Source organism: Prionailurus bengalensis, chromosome B3 (genome assembly GCF_016509475.1).
Source record: "Prionailurus bengalensis isolate Pbe53 chromosome B3, Fcat_Pben_1.1_paternal_pri, whole genome shotgun sequence".
NCBI classification, from domain to species: Eukaryota; Metazoa; Chordata; class Mammalia; order Carnivora; family Felidae; genus Prionailurus; species Prionailurus bengalensis.
The window spans coordinates 27,654,818-27,681,271 of record NC_057355.1 but is presented as its reverse complement, the minus strand read 5'-3'; the positions used below and the strand labels follow the sequence as shown (position 1 = coordinate 27,681,271).

Here is a 26,454-nt window from a genome sequence, read left to right as displayed (position 1 = left end):
GAGCCTGATGCGGGACTCGAACCCACCAACTGTGAGATCATGACCTGAGCCGAATTCGGACGCTCAACAGACTGAGCCACCCAAGCACTCCTAAATTTAGAATCATTTTATGCATAACTTAAAAAGTCCCTATTGCAATTATACATATTCTTGTATAACCTTCTTCTAAACTCTTTACAAGGTAAATGTATTGCTATATCATTTAAAGAATATACAATGTTACAATGTATGACTAGACTATATTCAGATTCCCCGTTAAGTTGGTATTTTGATTATTTCTACTTTTTTTTTCCCGCCTGAAACAGCTCTGTAAAGAGCATTTTTGAGGACTGGGTGACTCTTTGACTCCTCTTACTAGGTAGGGTCTCAGCACGAAACTATGTACTTGAAGGTCAAGGGTTTGGGAAAAGAACAGGTGTGTTGAAGTTCTGCACTGGATAAGAAAAAAAGTCATGACTGTATGGCTCAAAGGGGGAAGGGGAGAGCTGGGAGCTGCAGCTCTGGAGAGGACTGCTGAACCCTGGATTATAGCAGATTGCAGTGGGCCAGGAAGAGCCAGGAGATTAAATACCCTCACCCTGTTCCTCCCACCTGTCAAATTCTGCCAGTGTGTTCCATTAGCCAGACCCACACAACACCAGAAGATAGGAGAGATTGACTGAGTACAGCTTCTAGGAGCACAGAGCCACACAGCTTCCAGGAGCACAGAGCCAAGGAAAAGGCTGAAAGCAGGATGGGGGCAAATGTGGGCTGTCACAGTTCAATCCTCCACTTGTGCCTGTTATTTTTATCCTACTCCAGGAGAAAATCACGCAACCCCAATACAAGAGTTGCATAATAGCCCATCATCTGTGTAGTATGGGGTGTAATGTTGATTCAATTATACCCAAAACCTAATTTTTAGCTACTCTAGTGCTCTTCATATATGGCAATGGAGAATAAAGGGCAGGAGTGGAAGAAGAAGCAGTGAAATACCATAACACATATCTGCTTCAGTCCCAGCTTCTATAGCTAACATGAAGTCTGGATTGTTAATCAACTTCCTTTTCAAACATCTTTGCCTTACCCTGCCACCATTTCAGCTACGTGGATTTTATTCATTGTTGGAGGTGACCCAAACCTTCATTCCAATAGGATCTGAGTCCTTGGTGGTCATGTCTTCACTGGAGTGCCTGGGTGTCCATGGATTAGGATTGACAGAATGCAAGGAAGCATGTAGGTGAATGCCCCATTTCTGGACGGTTCTCCTCTGGACAGTTCTCTATGAAGGAACAGAAACCCAGCTCCCTCTGATAATCGGGATTGGTCATCCTGGATAGTAGAGGGACTACTCTTGTCTGCTTAATGCTTATAGAATATGAGGAGCCCAAAAGGTCATGGGACGCTCTCCACTTCCAACATAACAGCACCTTCATTATGCTCCCTGTTAGTTACATTGGCTAAGCTCAATATTATAGAGACAATGAACTCATTGACTAGGTTATGGAGTATGATAGCAAGAGGGTCCCTCCCATCTCTACCCTTTGGTTCTTGCACTCATGCTTTCTAGTGGGTATGCAGGATATAGGGACATATATATTGTTCATTTGTTTAAAGCATATACTGCATGATGTAGGGTGTCACCCCAACTTTGCAGAGTTTGGGGTTGCAGAGGGTAGTGCAGCTAAACCTTGAGTAGACGACCAGTGTACCTGAGTAATGGATTCTGGTATAACACTCTTCATTTGCTGTAATAGGAGTTACTTATCAAAGGAACTGGGTGAGAAACCAACGTTGGAGAGAAAATTCTGTAGTCAATAAATAATGGGGCTGGTTGAAGCCTTGCAGGAAGGGAGGGGAAATTTTTATCTGTATTGATTTTCAAGCTAATCACAAGCTAAAGAGCAGTGATTGATTCCCTTGCAGTTGTGGACACCAGAAGTCTGAACTCAGTGTCGGCAAGAGTTTTCAGAGGAAGTATAAACTCAGGGTTTTACTTCTAGAGGCTTCAGAGGAAAATCATATGATTTTTCTTAACTTATTAATACGATTACATTTTAGATTTTAGATATATTTTCAAATTTTAAACCAGTCTTGCATACTTGGAAGAAATCCTACTCAGTTATGGTGTATAATTTTTCACACATTTGTGAATTCAGTTTGGTAACATTTTGTTGAGGATTTTTGTGTCTAAGTTTATGACATACATTGATATGTAGTTTTATTTTTTATACTATCTTTGTCTCATTTGGGCTTCATAAAATGAGTTGGGAAGGCTTTCCTCTTTTTTTTAAATGTTTATTTACTTTTGAGAGAGAGAGAGACAGAGCACCAGTGGGGGAAAGGCAGAGAGGGAGGGAGACACAGAATCTGAAGCTGGATCCAGGCTCTGAGCTGTCAGCACAGAGCCCAATGCGGAGCTTAAACTCATGAACCATTAGCTTATAACCTGAGCTGAAATCTAACGTTTAATCGACTGAGCCCAGCTGCCCCAAGGCTCTCTTCTTATTTTATTTTCTGGAAAAGCTTGTGTAGAATTGGTGCTAAGTCTTCCTTAAGAAGACTTATGGTGTGGTGGAATTCTCCAGTGAAGCCATCTGAGCTTGGAGATTTTTTTTTTTTGAGATTTTAAATTATGAAGTTGACTTTTTTAAAGGTTAAAGAGATATTAAGATTATATATTGTATCTAAGTTAAGTTTTGATATTTTGTGTTTCATGAGGAATTGGTTCATTTCTTCTTTGTTATTGAATTTGTGGACGTAAAGTTGTTGATAGTATTCTTTTACTATTTTTTAAATGGGTGTAATATCTGTAGCAAAACTCTATATTTATCTCCTGATATAGGTGATTTGTATATATTTATTTATATATTTGTCAGTCTTGTTTTAAGTTTGTCAATTTTATTGATTTTTTCCTGAAGAAAGACTTCCCCCTCCTACTATTGTTTTTCTCTGTTGTGTTCCTATTAAATTTTATTGATTTTTGCTCTGATCTTTATTATTTCCTCCTTTCTGCTTGAATTGCCTGTCTTTTGCTCCTTTTTGCTAGTTTTTCTGAAGTAGGAATTTAGATTATTTATTTTAAAGTTTTCCTACTTTCCAATGTTAACATTTAATGCTATAAGATTTCCTCTCAGTTCTACTTTCACAGTATCCTATGTATTTTCATATGTGGTGTTTTTATTACCATTTGTCTCTATGTATTTTAAACTTTGAGGCTTCTTGATTGACCCATGAATTATTTAGAAGTGTGTTCTTTAGTCTTCATATGTTTTAGAGATTTTTCTATTGTCTTTCTGTTACTGATTTCTATTTTATTCCATCATGATGGTTAGAGAACATACTCTGAATAATTTCCATTCTCTTACATTTGTTGAAATTTGTTTTATGACCTAGAATATAGTCTCATGGCAAATCTTCTATGAGAACTTGAAAAAAAAAGACGTCTTATATTATTGGGTAGAATGTTCTATATATATGAATAAAATCTTTTTGGTCCAGTGTTGTTCAGTTTTTCTATACCTTCAATGGTTTTTATATCTAATAGTTCTATAATATGCAGAGAGGGGGTTGTTGAATTCCCAACTATACACATGGACTTGTCTATTTTTTTTTCTTTTAGCTCTACCAGTTTTTTTTTTGTTGTTGTTGCTGTTTTATTGTTATCTGTGTACACATTTAGGATTGCCATGTCTTTCCAGAGCAGTGATACATTTATCATTATTTAATGAACTTCTTGGTCTCTACTAGTTTTCTTTGTTCTTAAGTCTAGTTGCTATTAATATAATTACTTAAATTTTTGTGTGAGATATATCTTTTCCTGTCATTCTTTAAATATTCCCATCTTATTTACTTAGAAATGAGTTTCTTGCAAGTAGTATGTGGTTGGGTTATTTTTAAAATCTACTTAAATCAAGACTTAAAACTGCCACTTAGATTATTTATTTTCTGTTTCTAGTTTTTGTGTTTCTCTTTCTTTGACTTCCTTAAACTGTTTTGGGTTATATCTTGATTTATTTATAATATATTTTAGTATATCTCTTTGTATAGTTTTTGTAGTGGTTGTTCTGAGGATTTCAATATACATTTGTGACTTATTGGAATTTGCTGGTATTATCATTTACCGTTTTGAATAAAGTGTGAAAACCTCATTTCCATTGAGATTCCTTTAACCTACTGCACGTGTTTAAATATCATTATCTTGAGTATCAGATAATATTATAATTTTTGTTTTAATTATAAAATGTGATTTATAAAACTCATGAGGAAAAGTGTAGTCTATTGTATGCGCATATATTTCTACTCTTTATGTTGCTCTCTTTCTTTCCTGATACCGCAGAGTAATTTTTAAAATAATTTGCTTTGTGTTTGAAAAGCTTCTTTTAGGCAGTATTTAAGGGTAGGTCTAGTAAATTCTTTTAGTTTTTTTCTTTGAAAGTGTCACTATTTCCTTTTCATTCCTGAAGGATAGTTTCACTGGATATAGAATGTATAATTGGCAGTTATTTTCTTTAATCCCTTGAAAATTTTCTACCATTAAAATTGATGTTCCCTTATAGGTAATATATAGAATTGTCCGGGTGCTTTCAGTATTTTTTTGTCTTTAGTTTTTAGAAGTTTATGATGTGTCTTGGTGTGGATCTCTTTGCCAAATTTTGGGAAATTTCAGCCTTATTTCATAAAGTACCTTTTCCACTCTATGCTCATTCTCTCCTTGCACTCCAATGACATGAATATTAGAACTCCCTGAATCTTTCCTCTGTCATCTCCACTTTATCTTGAGCCCATACTGAGAATTTTTAAAAATATTTATGTTACTGTATTTTTTTTTTAGTTTTATAATTTCCATTTGGTCCCTTAAAAAAACCCCTCTATTTCTTCATTCTGGTTTTCTATTAAAAAAAAAAATCAAAAGAGTTTGTAATTGATTATTGGGACATTATATACTGACTGCTTTAAAATCCTTTTTAGATAATCCAACATCTGATTTATCTCCGTGTTGGGATCAACTGATTGTCCTTTGTCATTCAAGCTATGTTTATTTGTTTGTTTCTGATACGACAGCTAAATTTTGGGTATCTTGGGTATTGTATCCATTATCTTAGGGTACTCTGAGTCAACCCTAAATCTTTTATTTCGGCAGGCAGTCATCCTGTTTTAAGTTTAGCCCTCAGGTTCTGGCCTGTGGTCTATGGTTCCAATGACAGTTTAATTTTCAGAAACCTTGTAGTGCTACTTTGATCTATTTATTTGGTGCAGTGGGGTTCCCCCTCGTCCCTGCTGGTGTTGCCTGAGAGGGTGGAAGGGATTTGCCCAGGTTGGGCTGCCTGGGTTTCTCTTTGTTGGGGAAGAGGAATCTCGGGACTAGAGGAATGAAGAGGCCTCCCAAGTGGGTGTTCATTATAATGGGATCCCCCTTCCTGTGGGAGCCTCAGAACATTTCTTGAGCCATGCAGTGTGATAGGATACTTCTACCAGTGTCCCATAGCTATCCTAGATATTTATTAGCAGGGAAGAGGGTCTCAGGCCTGGTATCAAAGTGGACTGAGATCCCCGGTCTGTGTTGTAGTGGCATCTTTCTGCAGGATCTGCATGCCTACCAGGTATTTCTCAGCAGGGGAGGAACAACTTCCCTGGCCACCTTTGTTGGCAGGCTCTATTGATCTTCCTTGCCAGGGGAACCATAATCACCTGGTATTGTCAGAGGGATCCCGTTCCACCCAGGGGAGGAACAAGCCCGCTTGACTCCCTTTTCTTGCTATGTTGAGGGGGGAGGGTCAAAGAATGTTGGTTCTGGGAGATGGATGATACCCTGGTGCTGATTGTTCTTCCTGTCATATCCTGATACCCTAGTGCTGATCATTCTTCCTGTCCTGAAAGCAAAGCAGTTTGCTTTCCTATTACCACCTGTAAGAATTCTCCTTTGGTTGTCTCTTGATTTATTTCCATGATTTATAGTTGTGCTTAATAGAGATGAGCAGTTAGAAAAAAGTAGATGACCAGGTAGAAAGAATATCATTCTGTTTGGTATGGAAGTCTCCTGAAATTGCTCATTTATTTATTTTTAATCTCTGTCATTTTGTTTTTAGTCGGTTTCCAGTAAAGAACATACATTTGGATCTAATTTTAAACTACTCACTGTTATGTCCTGTATTTGATATTTGTTATATTTCCTTGGTATTTCCTTTTCCCATCTATTGATGAAGTATATTGTTAAAATTTCTTTGTATCTATTTTACCAAGTGTTTTGAAGCTATAGACAATATTTGTATTCTCTTAGTTATTGGCTTAAACATTAAAAAGAAATAATTAAACCTATGTTTATAATCATAAGAATAAAACAAGAAGTGGATGTTTTAGGGATTTGAGAGACATTAAGTAGGTTTATTGACTTCTCAGGTGGTAGGTTTTAGTTTGAGAATCTTGAAGGAGACACTGTTTCCACTTTTGCCCTGTGGTATTGAAAAGTTAGCCTTCAAATGCTTCTTGGATCTTTCTGGGAACACTTTTGAGCAGGATATACCCTTCTGTACTGCTGCAAACACTATTCATTTTCTTAGAATGTTTGTCAAAAACAATAATATTTGGTGTTTTCATAGCAGTGTTTTGTCCTGGTTGCACTTGGAATATAATCCAGAGCCTCACCACAGCTTATTAAACATGAATGGTCAGGCTGTAGCTGCCACTTACACGTTATTTTCCATCATACATTCACTTGTTCACTGAACCCAGACCCAATCGCCTTTTTGTTAGGTGAATGTGTATTTGTACTTGTCACTTCTACCTGGGTGCTCCTCCTAAGCAGGCTGCTAGCTGCCTAAGAGTGCTTGGCACATATCAAGCACTCAATAAATATTTGTCAAACCAATAATGGAATGAATGAGACTAGGCAATGTGGAATATTGCTTTATGAGGATTTTGCATTTATAAAATACTTATGTTTATAAATCAAACCACATGTCTGTAGATATAACAGTCATTCACAGTAATTGTCACAGGTGCTATGCTATGTGGAGTGGTTCTCAGATGGATTCATCTAAGAAAGCTTCTTGTGAGGCTATTTTTATTGGAATCTTAAAATGAGAAGAAAGAGAAAATATTTGCTATTTGTAGGCCATATTAGCTTTTAGTCGGTTTGGTGATTTCCTGGTTCCTAAGCAATGAGTTATCCTTGCAAGCACATTTATGCTTTGTGTCCGTTTCCTTCTTTGGATGTACAGGATGTTTGGAAAGTCTTCTCATGCATCTACATTTATTTGTGTCTTTGTCAATGGGACATCTTTAGCTATGCCAAGACTCTGTCACTGAAAATAATAATAGTGCTAATAATAAGTGGGAAAAAAGCTCTAATTTGTAGGTTTAATGTAATAATTTTATGTTAATAGTTAATAACTCATGCCAAGTTCCAAATCAGTCTTCACTGCAAGGCATTCCAAGTTCTCCTTGGCTATCCATCATTTTTTGTATATAAGCTACTTTTTGAAATAAATTACCTTTATTTATAAACCCTGAAGTTTATAACATAAAAGTCATACGTTCCTTAAAAACAGAGAAGGAGGAAAACCATAAGAGACTCTTAAATAGAGAGAACAAAGTAGGAGTTTCTGGAGAGGAGGTGGGTGGGGGGATGGGCTAAATGGATGATGGGCATTAAGGAGGGCACTTGTTGGGATGAGCACTAGGTGTTATATGTAAGTGATAAATCACTGGATCCTTCTCCTGAAACCAATACTACACTGTATATCAACTAGCTTGAATTTAAATAAATAAATTTAGAATAAAAAAAATCATATGTTCCTTATATTCTCAACTGCCTTAAGAAATGTTAAGATCAAATGAGAAGTAATAATGTGAATGAGTAAAAGAATTTTCATTCACTGGAAAAATTAATTTTGAAGGGTGCTGGCAGAGAGCACAGTTGCTTACACCTAAGGGGCAGAGAGTGACTACCAATATATTCAGATTACAAGTTCAAAAATACCAATGGCTGAGGCGCCTGGGTGGCTCAGTCGGTTAAGCGTCCGACTTCAGCTCGGGTCACGATCTCGCGGTCCGTGAGTTCGAGCCCCGCGTCAGGCTCTGGGCTGATGGCTCAGAGCCTGGAGCCTGCTTCCGATTCCGTGTCTCCCTCTCTCTCTGCCCCTCCCCCATTCATGCTCTGTCTCTCTCTGTCCCCAAAATAAATAAACATTAAAGAAAAAAAATTAAAAAAAAAAACAACAAAAATACCAATGGCTCATTCTTCTTGCCTTGGGGAAAAATACAAATATAGAAACCACCCCCTTAAAAAATAAAACTAAGCAAATGAAAACACAAGAAAACACAACACTATTACTACCTAAAACACTCAATAAAATTTTTTTATTTAATCTTATTCCTTTAATTTAGTGTTTTTCAATAATTATTCAAGTCTCTTTTAATATGTCTCTTCCATGGAATATAAAAATAAGATTAGTTTTTAAATTATAAATGCCTTTAATGGATCTTTAATTCCAGTGTGAGGGAACAACATAAGAAGTTTGTTTATTTATTTACTTTTAAATGTTTATTTATTTTGTGAGAGAGAGCACATATGAGCAGGTAAGGGGAAGAGTGGAGAAAGAGAGAACGAGCAGGAGAAGGGCAGAGAAAGGGGGAGAGAGAATTCTAAGCAGGCTCCATGCTAATGGCATGGGCCTTATGTAGGGCTTGATCTCACAAACCATGAGATCATGACCTAAGCTGAAATCAAGAGTCAGATGCTTAACTGACTAAGCCACCCAGGCTCCCCAGAAGAAGTTTATTTTTAGATAATGAGAGTGGTCACCTAGCTTTACTGCTAGGCACCTGAACAGGAGGGTCATTTAAGTGGTGCTTTCTCTTATAGCTGAGTCTATAAAGAAGTGCTATCTTATAAATAAAATTGTTAGTGAGTTCACTTGGAGGATACATACATAATTCTGGGGAAAATGGACATACAGGCATTTTCATTTTTGGATATTTGTAGCAAAAAGGATTTATAATGAGCTCTTTCTCGGTTTCAGTAATCTGTTTCTAACCTAGCTATGACATTCTCTAAAAATAGTGCTGTAATTTAAGTTCAGTTAAAATAATTCCCATTTAATGTATTCCAAATGTTTGTGAAAATAGCTGAATGTGTCAGCTGTTAAACATATCAGAACTTTCAAATATATTTTACAGGTTTCCAAATTTAGGGTGTTTGTTTTTCTTTTTTTTGATGAGGTTAGATTTTGATGGAGATGATTTTAAAATAAGATGAGATATCATGAAATGGGAAAACCAGCAGGGAAAGGTAGATCAGAGGGCATCTGAGAAAAGGACTCCAAAGAGCACATGGTTTTCTATTTGACCTCTTGAATATTGACAGACTTGTGCTTCCACCTTGGTACAATTGATGATCATGGGACTTTCAAACATTTCCTTTCAAATTCTGGCAGGTTTCAGGTTGATTTTCATCCTTATCACTTTATTCAGAGTTGCTGTGTGACTCATGCTGTCCTTCCTAGCTCAGCAGTGGGCTCCAGGGTGGACACATGGTCTAGCTATGCCCCTGCCCAGGTCCCAGGGTATAATGGGTATGCAGATCAATTGGAGAGGATTTGGCAGAGCAGAAATAGCACATTTAATCTATTTTTAAATCTAAAAGTTAGCTGAAGGAAGAGTATTTTAACTGAGTTACATAATAAGAAAGAATATTGTATTCTAGTTCTTTGGGAGTACAAACCTATTAAAGGTTATTCCTCTCTCTGATTACAACTGAAACTCTGGAAAAAATATAAAAGCCAAGTATTGATGGACTCTGAACAATAAACAAAACCAGGTGAATTGTGGAAGGGAGTTAATACTTGGAAAAGTGACCCCCTTGGGGTGATTTTCCTATTTTTCTGCCTCCTAGATTTCCCTCCAGGACAGGAAGGCCTTAGTCATGGCATGGCATGGTGGCATAAATTCCTAGCCATAGTATCCTAATCTTTCCACCCAGAGGAGCCAGGTAAAGTAGTACCTGTGGGCTGGGAACGAGGGAATCTCAGAAGAGAGAGTCAGGGAATTCCACAACCCCAATTCCATGCATGAACATGTACAGTTCTGAACAATGCATGTGTGATACAGACCCAAACCAGCCTAGTGTAGGCCTAGAGGACTATCTGAGATTACAACCATTCATACAAGTCTCTAACTCTTCAATGACATATATGCTGGACAGGCAGAAATCAACATAGCAAGGTTTAAAGAACTCAGCTGAAACTTGAACCATCTCCATGAGTCTCCAAGTGCTGAACTCTGCATATGTGAGAGAGACCAAAATTATCATGGAAAATATGAATTTGAACCACTACCCCTGGAAGGTGAGACAGAAATTGTGTTCTGAACCTAACTTCTAACAGAAAAGAAAAAAGGCAAGAAAGAAAAGGACGGTGTCCAGAAGATTATAGCAGGACCCAGAATCTGCATATCTTATCTTTGACAATATCCAGGAGATGATGCTAAAGGACTCAAAATACAAAGAATGAGGAAAATGCAATAAATTCTCAGGGAAAAAGGCAATAAATAGATTTTAATCCAGACATGATCCAGATGTTGAAATGACCAAAGAATTTGAAGTAGCTATTACAACATGCTTAATGAGGTAAAGAAAAATGAATTTGAAATGAATGAAAAGATAGGAATCATTAGAAGAGTAACAGAAATTATAAAATAGAAGCAAATACAAAGGTCAGAATTTAAAAATATAATACTTCATTAAAAAAAAGTTTTGGGTTCAGTAAAAGAATGAATACGACCAAAGAAAAGGTCAGTGAATTGAAAATAGAACACTATATATTATCCAGTCTGAAGGGCTTGGTAGAGTTAAGTATTACATATTTATTTAATTTGCCATTTATAAAGTTATTATTAGATATTTGTATTTTGACTTTATTTTTTTCAATTAAGAGATCAGTTACTTTGTTTTTTGTTTTTTGTTTTTTTTTAAATGGGTATTTTATTTTATTTTATTTTATTTTATTTTTTTATGAAATTTATTGACAAATTGGTTTCCATACAACACCCAGTGCTCATCCCAAAAGGTGCCCTCCTCAATACCCATCACCCACCCTCTCCTCCCTCCCACCCCCCATCAACCCTCAGTTTGTTCTCAGTTTTTAACAGTCTCTTATGCTTTGGCTCTCTCCCATTCTAACCTCTTTTTTTTTTTTCCTTCCCCTCCCCCATGGGTTCCTGTTAAGTTTCTCAGGATCCACATAAGAGTGAAACCATATGGTATCTGTCTTTCTCTGTATGGCTTATTTCACTTAGCATCACACTCTCCAGTTCCATCCACGTTGCTACAAAAGGCCATATTTCATTTTTTCTCATTGCCACGTAATATTCCATTGTGTATATAAACCACGATTTCTTTATCCATTCATCAGTTGATGGACATTTAGGCTCTTTCCATAATTTGGCTATTGTTGAGAGTGCTGCTATGAACATTGGGGTACAAGTGGCCCTATGCATCAGTGCTCCTGTATCCCTTGGATAAATTCCTAGCAGTGCTATTGCTGGGTCATAGGGTAGGTCTATTTTTAATTTTCTGAGGAACCTCCACACTGCTTTCCAGAGCAGCTGCACCAATTTGCATTCCCACCAACAGTGCAAGAGGGTTCCCGTTTCTCCACATCCTCTCCAGCATCTATAGTCTCCTGATTTGTTCATTTTGGCCACTGTGACTGGCGTGAGGTGATATCTGAGTGTGGTTTTGATTTGTATTTCCCTGATAAGGAGCGATGCTGAACATCTTTTCATGTGCCTGTTGGCCATCCGGATGTCTTCTTTAAAGAAGTGTCTATTCATGTTTTCTGCCCATTTCTTCACTGGGTTATTTGTTTTTCGGGTGTGGAGTTTGGTGAGCTCTTTATAGATTTTGGATACTAGCCCTTTGTCCGATATGTCATTTGCGAATATCCTTTCCCATTCCGTTGGTTGCCTTTTAGTTTTGTTGGTTGTTTCCTTTGCTGTGCAGAAGCTTTTTATCTTCATAAGGTCCCAGTAATTCACTTTTGCTTTTAATTCCCTTGCCTTTGGGGATGTGTCGAGTAAGAGATTGCTACGGCTGAGGTCAGAGAGGTCTTTTCCTGCTTTCTCCTCTAAGGTTTTGATGGTTTCCTGTCTCACATTCAGGTCCTTTATCCATTTTGAGTTTATTTTTGTGAATGGTGTGAGAAAGTGGTCTAGTTTCAACCTTCTGCATGTTGCTGTCCAGTTCTCCCAGCACCATTTGTTAAAGAGGCTGTCTTTTTTCCATTGGATGTTCTTTCCTGCTTTGTCAAAGATCAGTTGGCCATACGTTTGTGGGTCTAGTTCTGGGGTTTCTATTCTATTCCATTGGTCTATGTGTCTGTTTTTGTGCCAAGAGATCAGTTACTTTTAACTGAGTTATTAGATATAATGTTTAAGTATTTTGAAGATTTCCCTTTATGTTGTCTTACACTCTATACCATGGACCTTGATATTTGGGATAATTATATGACACTAAATATATAAATAGATAGTTGTTTATAGGCACACATCAAGGTGTACACATAATACTGTGTATGTGTATGTATGTATGTGTGTATGTCTGTATACACACATAAATAACCATCTGTACTTGATATCTAGCAAGAAGTTTTAATCTGGTTTAGACCTCTGACTTTTCCTTTAGTTAGTAGTATAGAATGAAATAAAGGATGTGACTACATTTAACTGTGTTTTTCAAATTAAAAAATGTTTTATTTATGGATTATTATAAATCAGTGATTCTTATCAGGGGGTGATTTTGTGACAACACTGGCACTGCATGGAGACAGTTTTGGTTGTCATATTGGGGAGTGGAATCCAGGGTGCCTAATGTCAACAATGCTGACTAGATTTATGAACAGATTTATCTAAATAGATTTATCCTTATGATTTAGTTGATTTAATAGCACACTTATCTTAAAATTGTGATTGAAAACCCAACACTTGGGTTCCACAACTTTAAAAGGAAGGCTAACAAACAACTGTACATATGGATGGGGAAGTTGTAAACTTGCATTTAAATATGGTCAAGCTGATGTTTTCAATATTCATAGTCATTCAGCATGGTGACATCACAGTGAAAAAGCCACATTTGAGAAGTGCAAGGCAGCTGTGTCACGCCCACATCTCATTCCTTACAAGTGCTTCCTGTCTGGGATCCATTGTGGTCAGCAGAACATCCCTTCCCTGGCTGTGGTGAAGGCAACAGCCTGAGCAGAATGCCTCCTGAGCTTACGTCTCCTTCGTCTAATCTTTCCTGCTTGGACTCAATTTTCTCAATCTGTCTAGTACTGAGAAAATAGTTACATGCTTCAGTTAAATATATCTATTCTTCCTTTCTTTGACAGTTATAAAAACCATGCATTTTCTTTGATTCTTCTGTGATGTTGAACTTCAAAAAGAAATTTGAAATGTAACTTACTTGAAAGACCTTCTATATGAGCAGCATTTCATTGTGTACAATTGAACAGTGCTCCTATACACTGATACTAAAAAGATGCCATTCCATTCAAATTTAAATTTAATACGGACAGTAACACAAATCAATGAAAATTCCTGCCTGTGGTATGGTGCATTCTTCTCAGTGAATCATCAGTGCGTGTATCTGATAGTAAATTATTTATCGACTGTATTTGAGTATAATCCTTTATAAGAAATGAGAGCTAGGACCTGCCTTATGTTCACTTGTTTTCATTTTAAAGGCATATTTAAAAAATTTGCATATATTCTTAGTTTTAAACTGATTTTCATCATATATCCATTTCTTCTAGGCACTGGCACATCTCCACTTAATAGAATATGTTGGAGAACAGACTGCTTTACTAATAAAGGTACATTAAATATTATAATAGAATGTGTCACAGCCTCTGTTACTTTGATTTTGTAAAAAAATCTGGTAAGAATAGGTCACAGACTATGTAAAAAGTATAGCAGAGAATCCTTTTTGTCCTGTGCAGCCTAGAGATGAAGGGAGACTTTCTCCAAAGAATGTATAATTATAGAGGCCTGCAATTTTGCTATGAGCCTTTAGTTAAAATCTGTCTAAGAAGGAGAACAATTGAGAAACCAGTCTTAGTAAGTGAATAAAAATGCACAGCTCCAGTCCTCTGCCAGGAGCTCAGGTCAGTATAACTAATATATGCTGCCACTGAGAATGGAGCCACCCTGCTCCCTTCCCTAGGTACTGGTTGGCTTGGGTGTGGCTGGGAATCATTCTCCTTAGTTTCTTGTAGACCCAGCAGAGGCTCCTGATAATAGCAAGGAAAGCCCATGCTGGTCCTGTTTGCACACCTGGGTCTGCCTTTGTCTTCTGTGTGAGAGGAAGGGCTGGCAGCCTTGTGGTCTCTTCTGAGTCTCATATGTCCTACCATCAGATCCTCAGTGTGTGTGATTTATCAATGGCAACTGTGATACATAGCACTGCTATTATCTGCTTCCTTCCAGATGGTCCCAGAGGATCGGCGCCTCACAACTGCCATCATCCTGGTGGTCTGGGTCTCAGCCATTGCATCATCCTTGATTGACAACATCCCATTTACCGCTACAATGGTGAGTTGCACTGCTCTTCCATGTGATATGGACCCAACTTGCCTGGACACAATCTGGGCTCACCTTTCCTTCAAGAAGAAGCAGAGAATGAACCATGTCTGTTTGCTGTACTCGTAGCTATGGAGGAAAGATGTGGCAAAGCTTAGGGCCAGCTGGGCCAGAGATACTGAGTCCACGCTACAAGCTGGAATCCGTGGGCCTGCAGCTGCAGTGGGAAGTGCATCATTAACTAGTTGTTTCAGGGTTAGCCCAACTGAGAGCTGCCACACTTCATGGAAAAGACAGTCTATTTATTTATTTGTTCTTTGAAAGAAAATTGTAAGACACCAAAGATAGACTGGTTGAAGGCAATCATCCTTTATTCCTTGTGAATGCAGACACTGGCCAGTGTGGCTTCTGGTGCTTGGCTTGGGCAGAATTTTGAGTTCTCTATGTGGCCCTGACTGCAGCTGAGATTGGGATACACATTAAAGGTCTTTTACAAGGCTGAGCCCTGTTCTTGCTGTGTTTTCTGACATCACTGATTGGTATATGGCAGAGCTGTGAATCCCTGGTATGACAAAGTAAAGGAAGGAATGGGGGCTTGCATACAAGAAACTGGGGTCCTGTCACAATTACCAGAAGTCCCAGGTGTGAACACTCCTCATGGTTGGACTCTGGACAGGGTAATTTTCTCTGTTCTTGTGACCTTGAGGGCCCACCCATCCCCCTTCCAACAGCCTTTGCAAGGGGGCTCCCATTACATTCCACCACCTTATATCACACTGGGAAACACTTGAGACCCAAGGAATTAGAGCAGAGAGCCTGTCAGTGAGGAGAAAGGTAGTGCTTCTCTCTCTCACAAGACCTTAGGCTGACCTGGCACTCTATGTCCCTCACTCATTGCCTGCAGGAATCAGTGTCTGCAGGTTGACTCTCTAGTTACATAGCTATATTATTCTTCCATGGTCTGGGTTTGGTAATTCTGAGCTAATGCTATGACTGTCATTATTTTTTCATGAAGTCCTGAGTTAGAGAAGTTGTACAGATGTTGAATGCCCTAGTTTGGGACACAGCAAAGCCCATCTCTTCCTGAGTGGTGTCTTCTCTCCAGAATGTGTCTCACAGTGTCCGAAGTTGAAAGAACTAGATCATAGATGGGCTTATCTCTCTAATTTGGCTGGACAAGGCTTCAGTTAAAATTCCAGCATGTGCACAGCTGGGTTTTAGAAGAGCACCCCAGAACTTTTTTGGGATTAGATTTGCTCTTTTAAATTTTCCTTATTCCTTGGGCTCTCCCCTTGATTTTGACTTTTGCTTATCTTTAATGGGAACACTATTTTTTAATGTTTACTTTTTGAGAGAGAGAGAGAGACAGAGAGAGAGAGAGAGATCCAAAGTAGGCTCTGTGCTGCCAGGTTCTGTGCTGTTCAAGATGTGGGGCTTGAACTCACGAACCATGAGATCATGACCTGAGCTAAAGTTGCATGCTTAACTGACTGAGCCACCCTGGCACCTCTTTAATGGTAACACTATTAAAAAATATTTAACATTGGGGTACCTGGGTGGCTCAATCAGTTAAGTGCCAGACTTTGGTGCAGGTCATGATCTCACAGTTTGTGGGTTCAAGCCCCATGTCAGGCTCTGTGCTAACAGCTCAGAGACTGGAGCCTGCTTCAGATTCTGTGTCTCCCTCTCTCTTTCTCTCTCTGCCCCTCCCCTGCTCATCCTCTGTCTCTCTTTCTCTCTCTCAAAAATAAATAAACATTAAAAAAATTTAAAAAAATTAACATTAAATTAATTCAATTTAATATTGACATTCCAGCTTTGTTTAGTGCAATCAGAACAGACAAGAAGCCTCTGAAACAGGAAGCTTGAAGCCCCCTCTCTCCTCTTATCCAACATGCCATTGTTAATTACTCAGTTGCTTGGGGCATAACAGGGTCCAAAGGGCTGAGGCTGTGGGAGGTCCTGGGGGTCTCTATCAACTGGTTTGGAAATATTTCCTTTTTGTTTTGTCTTTAATTTTTATTTTTTTAATTGAAGTATAATTAATATACAGCCATATTAATTATATTAGTTTATACAGTGTTTATACCAGTTTCTACAATATAATGATTCAACAACATTGCTCAGTGCTCATCACTTTAAGTGTTTTTTTAAATGTTCATTTATATTTGAGAGAGGGGGCTGGAGGGGCAGAGAGAAACTAAGACAGAATCTGAAACAGGCTCCAGGCTCTGAGCTGTCAGCACAAAACTCAAAGCGGGGCTCAAACATGAGCAGTGAGATCATGACCTGAGCCTAAGTCAGACGTTTAACCAACTGAACCACTCAGGTTCCCCTAAGTGTTTGTTTTTTAAATTTGAATATAAATTTAAATTTGAATTTTTAAAGTTGACAATGTTACATTAGTTTCATATGTACAACATAGCAATTTGACAAGTTTACACATTATACTGTATTCACAAGTGTAACTACCATTTGTCCTGATACATCACTATTATTATATCATTGACTATTCTTTATGGTGTGCCTTTTATTCCTGTGTTTTATTCATGCCATAACTGAAAGCGAGGATCTCCCTTTCCCCTCTACCTGTTTTGCCCAAATACCTACCCCAGTATCCTCGGGCAACCATCAGTTTGTTCTCTGTATTTATGTGTCTGGTTCTGCTTTTTGTTTGTTTATTCATTTGTTGTTGTTTTTTAGATTCCACTTTTGAGTGAAATCATATGGGGGCACCTGGGTGGTTCAGTTGGTTGGGCATCGACTTTGGCTCAGGTCATGATGTCACAGTTCTGAGTTTGAGCCCTGCGTTGGGCTCGGTGCTGACAGCTCAGAGTCTGGAGCCTGCTTTGGGTTCTGTGTCTTCCTCTCTATCTGCTCTTCCCCCATTCTCTCTCTGTCTCTCTGTCTCTCTGTCTCTCTCTCTCTCTTAAAACTAAATAAACATAAAAAAAATAAAAATAAAAAAGAAATCATATGGTATGTGTCTTCCTGTCTTTTTTTTAATTAAAAAAATTTTTTTTAATGTTTATTTATTTTTGAGACAGAGAGAGACAGAGCATGAATGAGGGACGGTCAGAGAGAGAGGGAGACACAGAATCTGAAGCAGACTCTAGGCTCTGAGCTATCAGCACAGAGCCCAACGCAGGGCTTGAAATCATGGACTGTGAGATCATGACCTGAGCTGAAGTCGGTCGCTTAACCGACTGAGCCACCCAGGCGCCCCTGTTTTCCTGTCTTAAAAAATATTTCCATTCAGGGTAATCCTATTAACATCCGCCCGCCCATCTCACCTTCCTTCAGCTTCCTGTCTGCAATTAACAAGGAGCTGTGGGAGCACACATGAGCCCAGACCTGCTTTTGTGGGCAGCTTTCTTAGGTGTCCCCAGTAAATGTACTTGCAATACATTGCTAATGACTGAGAATTCCCTGACAGACTTTCTCCATTTAAACCTTATCTTTTCAGCCTCATTTGCTTGAACAGGAAGAATTCTCAGGCAATTTGCAAGTTAAAATGTGATTATTCTTGTCTTGGATGTTGAATTCAAAGAATGGTAATTTATGCACATGATTTTGAGTGTTTTCTCTGACTTCTTGGATACTCATCATTATCTGTATTACCTTGCAGCCTTGGTGTGGTAGTCAGTTTTTCAAGGCTGGCTTGTTCTCATGTATCTTCTTCTTCTAGGTCTTTGTAGTCTTCTCCTTGCCACTTGCCCTGCAGGAGGTGCTTGGGCAGAGGACAGACTGCTGTAACCCCTGACAAAGAAAAATGCTCTTTCAGGGTGGTAGAAGTCAGAAGCATTTCACATTTGCTTTTCTGTCTACATGATCTCATTTTTGTTTTCATTCATCCTTTTCCTTTTCCAGGATCAAAATAATGTGGAGGGTTGAACCTGGTCTAGCAGATTGTAGTTAGGTTTAATAACATGAGCATTTGTAGGAATTAACAGTTAAGGTTCTAGAGAAGGTGAGTCTGGGCTTGAATCCCAGATCCATCATTGTGCAAGCTGAGAAAGCATTAGGTCAGAGAAAATAGAAATGACAGCAGCAAAGAGATGCTGTTTCCCCCATTAGGTTGGGAGAGCTCCTGCAGTTTGATCACTCTGGTACTGGCAGGCTGTCAGGTTGCAAGTCAGCCCCTTGGGGACAGTGCACAACCTCTTTGGGAGGCCCCCGCCCCCCTCTGGTGGCCGAGATTGTGGCCTCAGAAGGGCCCTGCAGTGCCCAGGCTGAGGGTCTGTCACCTTCCATAGGTGTGAGGACTAGCCACTTTGCCGGATTCTAGCTCTGTGGCACTCCACAAAAAACAAGTAGCACATTTGGGGGACCAACAGCCTCAGACAAGATTCATCACAGCATGTCCGAGAGACATAAGAAAATAAACAATAAGTTGTAAGTACAATTCAGGAGATTTTAAGCATTGAATAAAAAGTACTTTCTGAAACTAAAACCCATAACTTAAAAAAATACTGAATAATGAATTGAAAAAAAAGTCAGCGTTAGGCCTGAGTTAGTGGGTTTGAAACCAAATGAAAGAGCTAACTAAAAGTACAGAGCAAAAGTACAAAAGAGCAGAATCATGAAAAAAGGTAAGAGATTTGGGTGAGACCCAGGAACCCTAGAATGATAATGATAGGAGTTCCAAGAAGAAGAAAAGAGATGCATTGCATTGACAATATGCAGCCCCTCCATCTCAGGTGGGGTCTGGGTGTCAGCAGCCTTGGAGCTTGTACAAATGTATGCATTGGCTACCCAGACCTGCCAAGTCAGAACCTGTACCTGGACTAGGTGATGGGTGACTGCCTGCACATATGCATTGGAGATGTGCTGGTCTGGGCCAGCGCCCCATCTGCAGTATTTCCCTACCACTACAAATATGCCTGCCAGTGAAGAACTACAATCCCACCCTCTCCATTCTCAGGATCCCCTGTGAAGATGCAAGCTAACCCTAGTATTTGCCTGAGGCACTCATTAAATCCCACATAAAAGGAAAGAGTGAGCAATTCCTCAGAGGCTGGAGCACTCCCCTGTGTATAAGAGACGGGGACAAGTCTCTAGATTAAGTGTCCAAACTTAAATGTCTCACCTGGAGACATTTGGTAGACATCAGCAGCAAAATGACAACCATCAAGAGTGCTAGCTGGGGGTAAGTGCACATTGACCCCAGTAGTGGTGGGTTTAAGGAAGGCAGGTGGTAGGTACAGGGAGGTTAGATGTGGTAGAGTAGAGGGAGAGCAGGTGTTCTGAGCCCAGGGAGAGCAGGGTGGTGGGTGTAGGAAGTGCAGGAATTGTGGATTTAGAGAGAGGGCAGGTGTGCTGGGCCAGAGATAGGGAAATACCTGTACAGCTGTGATGCATCTTCCCCCTGCAGGGAAGTAGGCATGGTGTGTGCACTTATCTGATTTTTCCAAACAGCAACAATAACAACAACAATAACAACAAAAACCAGGTATCACTATTTTTCTATGAAAAACTTTCAGCTCTCAAATGTTGACAATAAATTCAAATTTCAAAACTGACCCTGCTGGCATCTTCTGTTTACATTCCCTTTCACAGAACAGAACATCCTTTTGATGCTCACTGTCTGATAATGCTACAGGGTCATCTTAGGACAGCTATCCACCTGAAAGTGCTGTATCTGCCCCTTTGGCCTTGCCTCATGCCCAGGGCAGCCCTTGCCCTAAGAACCACTGCTGCTTCCTGTTGTTGCCTACATGGGCCATCTCAGCCCTCTTCTGAGTATCTTCTTCCATGTGTCTCTTTCATTGCTATAAGGAATAGCCAAGCCAGTCTCCCTTTAATTGTTAATTCTCCTGCACTCAGAAACCATCCTTTCTAGGGTCGTGGATCAGATGCCCATTGTAGGGGTTAGAGGCCAGGCAGCAAAGTATGTGTCCTCCTGCTAAGATATTTGAAAAGGAGTTTTATATGTATTTTTAGGTAAATTGATATTACAGTATTTAATTCTAAATGTATGATTTAAAGGAATGATGGAGCGCTTTTAAGAATGTTAACATACGCTAGCAATTACATTCTTAGGAACTATTTTAATTTAGGATGAGCAATTTTACATATTAACTTAAATGTATGAACCAGTCACATTTTTTTTTTCAGAATTCCTTGGGACCATAGCTGAGGTGACCAGCCCAGGGGTGGACACTCAGCTGGTCCTCTTGTACAGTGCTGTATGCTGAGCTGATGCAAGTAACGTTTCATGGGATGAGGTGACATCTGTGGTATGATGACCCTGTAACAATATCAAGAAGAGAAGTTGTTTTGTACAGACCCAAAGCCAAACTAGTGATGTTAGGGGAACACAGAGGGTCTGGGCTTGGTATGCCGGCAGTGTGTGGCCCTGGCAAGTATCTCCATGGGCCCTGAGGTAGGCAGCAATTCATCGTCACCTGTCTTCCTCCTTTGTTGGGGATTTCTTGGGGCTCAATTGGGATCAGTGCAAACAGAGCCTTTCCCAACACTTGCATGATTTTCAACATCCTCGGGGCTATGATCCAGGAGCCACCCTCCTTAGTCTCTTCCCATGGGCGCTAGGACATCCATTTCTTAGGGCTGAGGAAGCAGCTCACTTTGATGATGTATGAAAGATCTGGAAATTGAGTCCCTTAATACTACCCATCTGTTTTAGCTCCTTTAAAATCTTCGTGTACCCCCAAAGAGAAATGTAACCCAGTCCTGGACCTTGCCCTAGAGTTTATTGTTGCTGATAACTTTATGACCCAAGTCAATAGCCCTTCCTGATGACCCACACTGCTTTACATTCTCCCTTTCCTCCTTAAACACCTACCTTTCATAACTATTATTATGATTATCTTTGTGTATTAATCCTCAGCTCCCTTGCCACTATTAGGCTTCACAGTCTTCCTTTGGCAAGCAACACCCACCGCCAGGTTAATCCTGCCCCCTGCCTCCCCATCCACATGCACAGACAATGAAACAGAGCAGCAAGGATTGCTGACTTGTCTCCCAGCCACAGCCCTTCCATCATGGACCCTCAGTGCTGCCTTCCACACAGCTTCGTCCTGGGCCTCATCCTCCCATGATTCTTGATGACTCCTGCACACCTCTCATCTCTCTTTGAGCCTCAAGCACCCTTTCTTTCCTTTCTCACAGTTGATGACCTAGCTTTCCTTTTGTGATGAGATATAAGCAGTGATGTGAGAGCTTTCATGAACAATGACCACTGTGGCTGCCTAGTGCATCCCACCTTCCTTCCAGTTGTATGGGGGACATTCCCACTCAGTGGAGGCCAGTCCCTCCACCTGGTGCCACAGCCAAAGTTCTCTCCTGCATAATTTATTTTTCACTTTCCCCTACATAGTTCTTATCAGGATCTAACATGCTGCTATCTCTCCTCTCATGAAGACCCTCAGTGAGCCACATATCTCCGTGGCTCCCTTCCCTTTTCTCTGCTTCCTTTAAAAGCCAAACTCTTTGAAAGCAAGGTCTTTCCTTGCCATACTCATCTTGCTGTAGCCCCTCTTCATTTTTCTCTTGACTCCACCGCATGATCTCATGGTATCCACCCTTGTGAGAATCCAGTGATGTTCCTGGTTCTCTTCTAACCTGGACTGTCAGCAGCACATGATAGAGGTAACCTCTCTCCTACTTGGATTCTTTCCCTGTTTGACTCCTCAAAATTCTCCTCATATCCATACAGCCACTCTTCCTTGGTCTCATTCTGCAGGCCCTCTTCATCTTCCAGCCCCTAAACCCTGGAAGATGTTCTGGCCACTTCACTCTCTAGACTCTTTGCTAGTGGTATCATCCAAGCTCATGTTCTAAATTCCACCTGCATCCACCTGCTCCTGGGCTTCTCCCATATCCAGTTGCCCTACTCACCTCTCCACTGAGATAAAATAGGTATCTCAAACTTAACATGTCCCAAAAGAAACTCTGATTACATCCTTCCCCAATCTTTCTCACTTCCATAAAAATTTCATATGCTCAGAGTCCCAAATTTTAGAACCAGCTTGATCCATTGCTTCTTCTTATACCCCACAGCCAGATGACCTTCAGAACTTCTAAATACAGCCAATTTCCATAATCTTTACCATTGCCCCCAAATCCTAGCCAACATTTCCCACCTGTATATTGCAGTTACCTCCAAATTGTTCTGTTTCCACTCTTGCTCAGACCCAAACATCCATTCTCCACTGAGTATCCCCACTTTGCTCAGCACAACTCGGAGTCTTGCAGTGCCTGCATGCATACCTTACCCACTTGGACACCATTACTTCCTTTTTTTTTATTTAACTCTATTTTTTATTTTTTAAAATTTACATCCAAATTAGTATATAGTGAAGCAATGATTTCAGTAGATTCCTTAATGCCCCTTACCCATTTAGCCCGTACCCCCTCCCACAACCCCTCCAGCAACCCTCAGTTTGTTCTCCATATTTATGAGTCTTTTTTGTTTTGTCCCCCTCCCTATTTTTATATTATTTTTGTTTCCCTTCCCTTATGTTCATATGTTTTGTCTCTTAAAGTCCTCATATGAGTGAAATCATATGATTTTTGTCTTTCTCTGACTGACTTCTTTCACTTAGCATAATAATACCCTCCAGTTCCATCCATGTAGTTGCAAATGGCAAGATTTCATTCCTTTTGATTTCTGAGTAATACCCGATTGTGTATATATACCACATCTTCTTTATCCATTCATCCATCGATGGACATTTGGGCTCTTTCCATACTTTGGCTATTGTTGATAGTGCTGCTATAAACATGGGGATGCATGTGTCCCTTTGAAACAGCACTCCTGTATCCCGTGGATAAATGCCTAGTAGTGCAATTGCTGGGTCATAGTGTAGCTCTATTTTTCATTTTTTGAGGAACCTGCATACTGTTTTCCAGAGTGGCTGCACCAGCTTGCATTCCCACCAACAATGCAAAAGAGATCCTCTTTCTCTGAATCCTCGCCAACATCTGTTGTTGCCCGAGTTGTAAATGTTAGCCATTCTGACAGGTGTTAGGTGGTATCTCATTGTGGTTTTGATTTGTATTTCCCTGATGAGGAGTGATGTTGAACATTTTTTCATGTGTCGGTTGGCCATCTGGATGTCTTCTTTGGAGAAGTGTCTATTCATGTATTTTGCCCATTTCTTCACTGGATTATTTGTTTTTTGGGTGTTGAGTTTCATAAGGTCTTTGTAGATTTTGGATACTAACCCTTTATCTGATATGTCATTTGCAAATATCTTTTCCCATTCCCTTGGTTGCCTTTTAGTTTTGCTGATTATTTCCTTCATTGTGCAGAAGCTTTTTATTTTGATGAGGTCCCAGTAGTTCATTTTTGCTTTTGTTTCCCTTGCCTCCGGAGACATGTTGAATAAGAAGTTGCTGTGGCCAAGATCAAAGAGGTTTTTGCGTGCTTTCTCCTCGAGGATTTTGTTGGCTTCCTGTCTCACATTAGGGTCTTTCATCCACTTTGAGTTTATTTTTGTGTATGGTGTAAGAAAGTGGTCCAGGTTCATTCTTCTGCATGTCGTTGTCCAGTTTTCCCAGCACCACTTGCAGAAGAGACTGTCTTTATTCCATTGGATATTCTTTCCTGCTTTGTCGAAGATTAGTTGCCCATGCGTTTGTGGGTCCATTTCTGGGTTTTCTATTCTGTTCCATTGATCTGAGTGTCTGTTCTTGTGCCAGTACCATACTGTCTTGATGATTACAGCTTTGTAGTATATAGCTTGAATTCTGGGATTGTGATGCCTCCTGCTTTGGTTTTCTTTTTCAAGATTGCTTTGGCTATTCAGGGTCTTTTCTGGTTCCTTAGAAATTTTAGGATTATTTGTTCTAGCTCTGTGAAGAATGCTGGTGTTACTTTGATAGGGATCGTGTTAAATATGTAGATTGCTTTGGGTAGTATCAACATTTTAACAATATTTGTTCTTCCTATCCAGGAGCATGGAATCTTTTTCCATTTTTTCGTGTCTTCTTCAATTTATTTCATAAGCTTTCTATAGTTTTCAGTGTATAGATTTTTCACCTCTTTGGTTAGATTTGTTCCTAGGTATTTTATGATTTTTGGTGCAATTGTAAATGGGATCGATTCCTTGATTTCTCTTTCTGTCACTTCATCATTGATGTATAGGGATGCAACTGATTTCTGTGCATTGATTTTATATCCTGAAACTTTGCTGAATTCATGAATCAGTTCTAGCAGTTTTTTGGTGGAATCTTTTGGGTTTTCCATATAGAGTATCATGTCATCAGCAAAGAGTGAAAGCTTGACCTCCTTCTGGCTGATTTGGATGCCTTTTATTTCTTTGTGTTGTCTGATTGTAGAGGCTAAGACTTCCAATACTATGTTGAATAATAGTGGCAAGAGTAGACATCACTGTCTTGTTCCTGACCTTAGAAAAACTGAAAGTTTTCCCCCATTGAGGATGATATTAGCTTTGGGTTGCTCGTATATGGCTTGTATGATCTTGAGGTATGATCCTTCTATCCGTACTTTCTTGAGGGTTTTTATCAAGAAAAGATGCTGTAGCTTCTCAAATGCTTTTTTCGCATCTATTGAGAGGATCATATGGTTCTTGTCCTTTCTTTTATTGATGTGATGAATCACATTAATTGTTTTGTGGATATTGAACCAACCCTGCATCCCAGGTATAAATCCCACTTGGTCGTGGTGAATAATTTTTTTTAATGTATTGTTGGATCCGGTTGGCTAATATCTTGTGCAGGATTTTTGCATCCATGTTAATCAGGGAAATTGGTCTATAGTTCTCCTTTTTAGTGGGGTCTCTCTCTGGTTTTGGAAACAGGGTAATGCTGGATTCATAGAAAGAGTTTGGAAGTTTTCCTTCCATTTCTATTTTTTGGAACAGCTTCAAGAGAATAGGTGTTAAGTCTTCCTTAAATGTTTGGTAGAATTCCTCTGGAAAGCCATCTGGCCCTGGACTCTTGTTTTTTGGCAGCTTTTTGATTACTAATTCGATTTCCTTACTAGTTATGTCATTTGTGTCTGAAAACATTTAATAATTATTCACAAATGACCTGTGGCTGCAGCACTCTATTAATGCTACGTACACATAGCAGTTAATATAAGAGACAAAGTTCCCTGCCCTCATCGAGTTTACATGAGAGTAAGCAGAGAGAGAGAAAAATTTTAATAATAAATAAGGATGTCATAGAAGATGGCAGAGTAGGTAGCTCCAGAAATCCATCATTCCACCTAAATAATTACTGAACTGTTGGCAACTATCTGAATTAACTGCATTCAGTTTCTAGGGCTATCATAACCAAGTAGCTCGAAAGAACAGAAATACATTGTCTCAAAGTGGTGAAAACTAGAAGTCTGAAATATGTTAGTAGGCCATGCTTTCCCTGACAACTCTAGAGGACCATCCTTTGCTGCTTCATCTAGTTTCTGGTAATTGCCAACAATTCTTGCTCATAGGTGCCTCACTCCAGTGACATAGCTAACTATGCTTTGTGTATCTTTACATGTTCTTCCTTCTTTGCATATCTGCTTCTATGTCCACATTCCCACTTTTATTATAACACAAGTCATATTGGATTAGGGCTCATCCTAATGAACTAATTTTAACTTAAGATCTGTATACAGACCCTATGTCCAAATAAATTCACAATTTCAGGAACTTGGGATAAGGACTTTAACCTATCTTTTGGAGAAATGCAATTCAATCATACATACCTTCTTTATTGCACTTCGTTTTATGGTGCTTCATAGATATTGCAGTTTTTACAAATTTAAGGTCTGTGGCAACCCTGAATGGAGCAAGTCAATTGGCATGCCATTTCTCCAACAGCATTTGTTCACTTTGGGTCTCTGTGTTACATTTTGGTAATTTTTACAATATTTCAAACTTTTTCATTATTATTATTATTGTTATGGTAATCTTTGATCAGTGATCT

The 26,454-nt window shown here is 39.3% G+C and overlaps 1 protein-coding gene across 1 annotated transcript in view; it reads left to right on the top strand.

Annotated features, from left to right (window-relative positions):
• OCA2 (OCA2 melanosomal transmembrane protein) overlaps positions 1–26,454 on the top strand; it is a 504,528-nt gene that overhangs the window by 292,745 nt on the left and 185,329 nt on the right. Inside the window, exons 20-21 of the mRNA XM_043554904.1 lie at positions 13,788–13,847; positions 14,461–14,565. Of these exons, the coding sequence (XP_043410839.1) occupies positions 13,788–13,847; positions 14,461–14,565 (165 nt within the window). The remainder of the gene's footprint in view (positions 1–13,787; positions 13,848–14,460; positions 14,566–26,454) is intronic.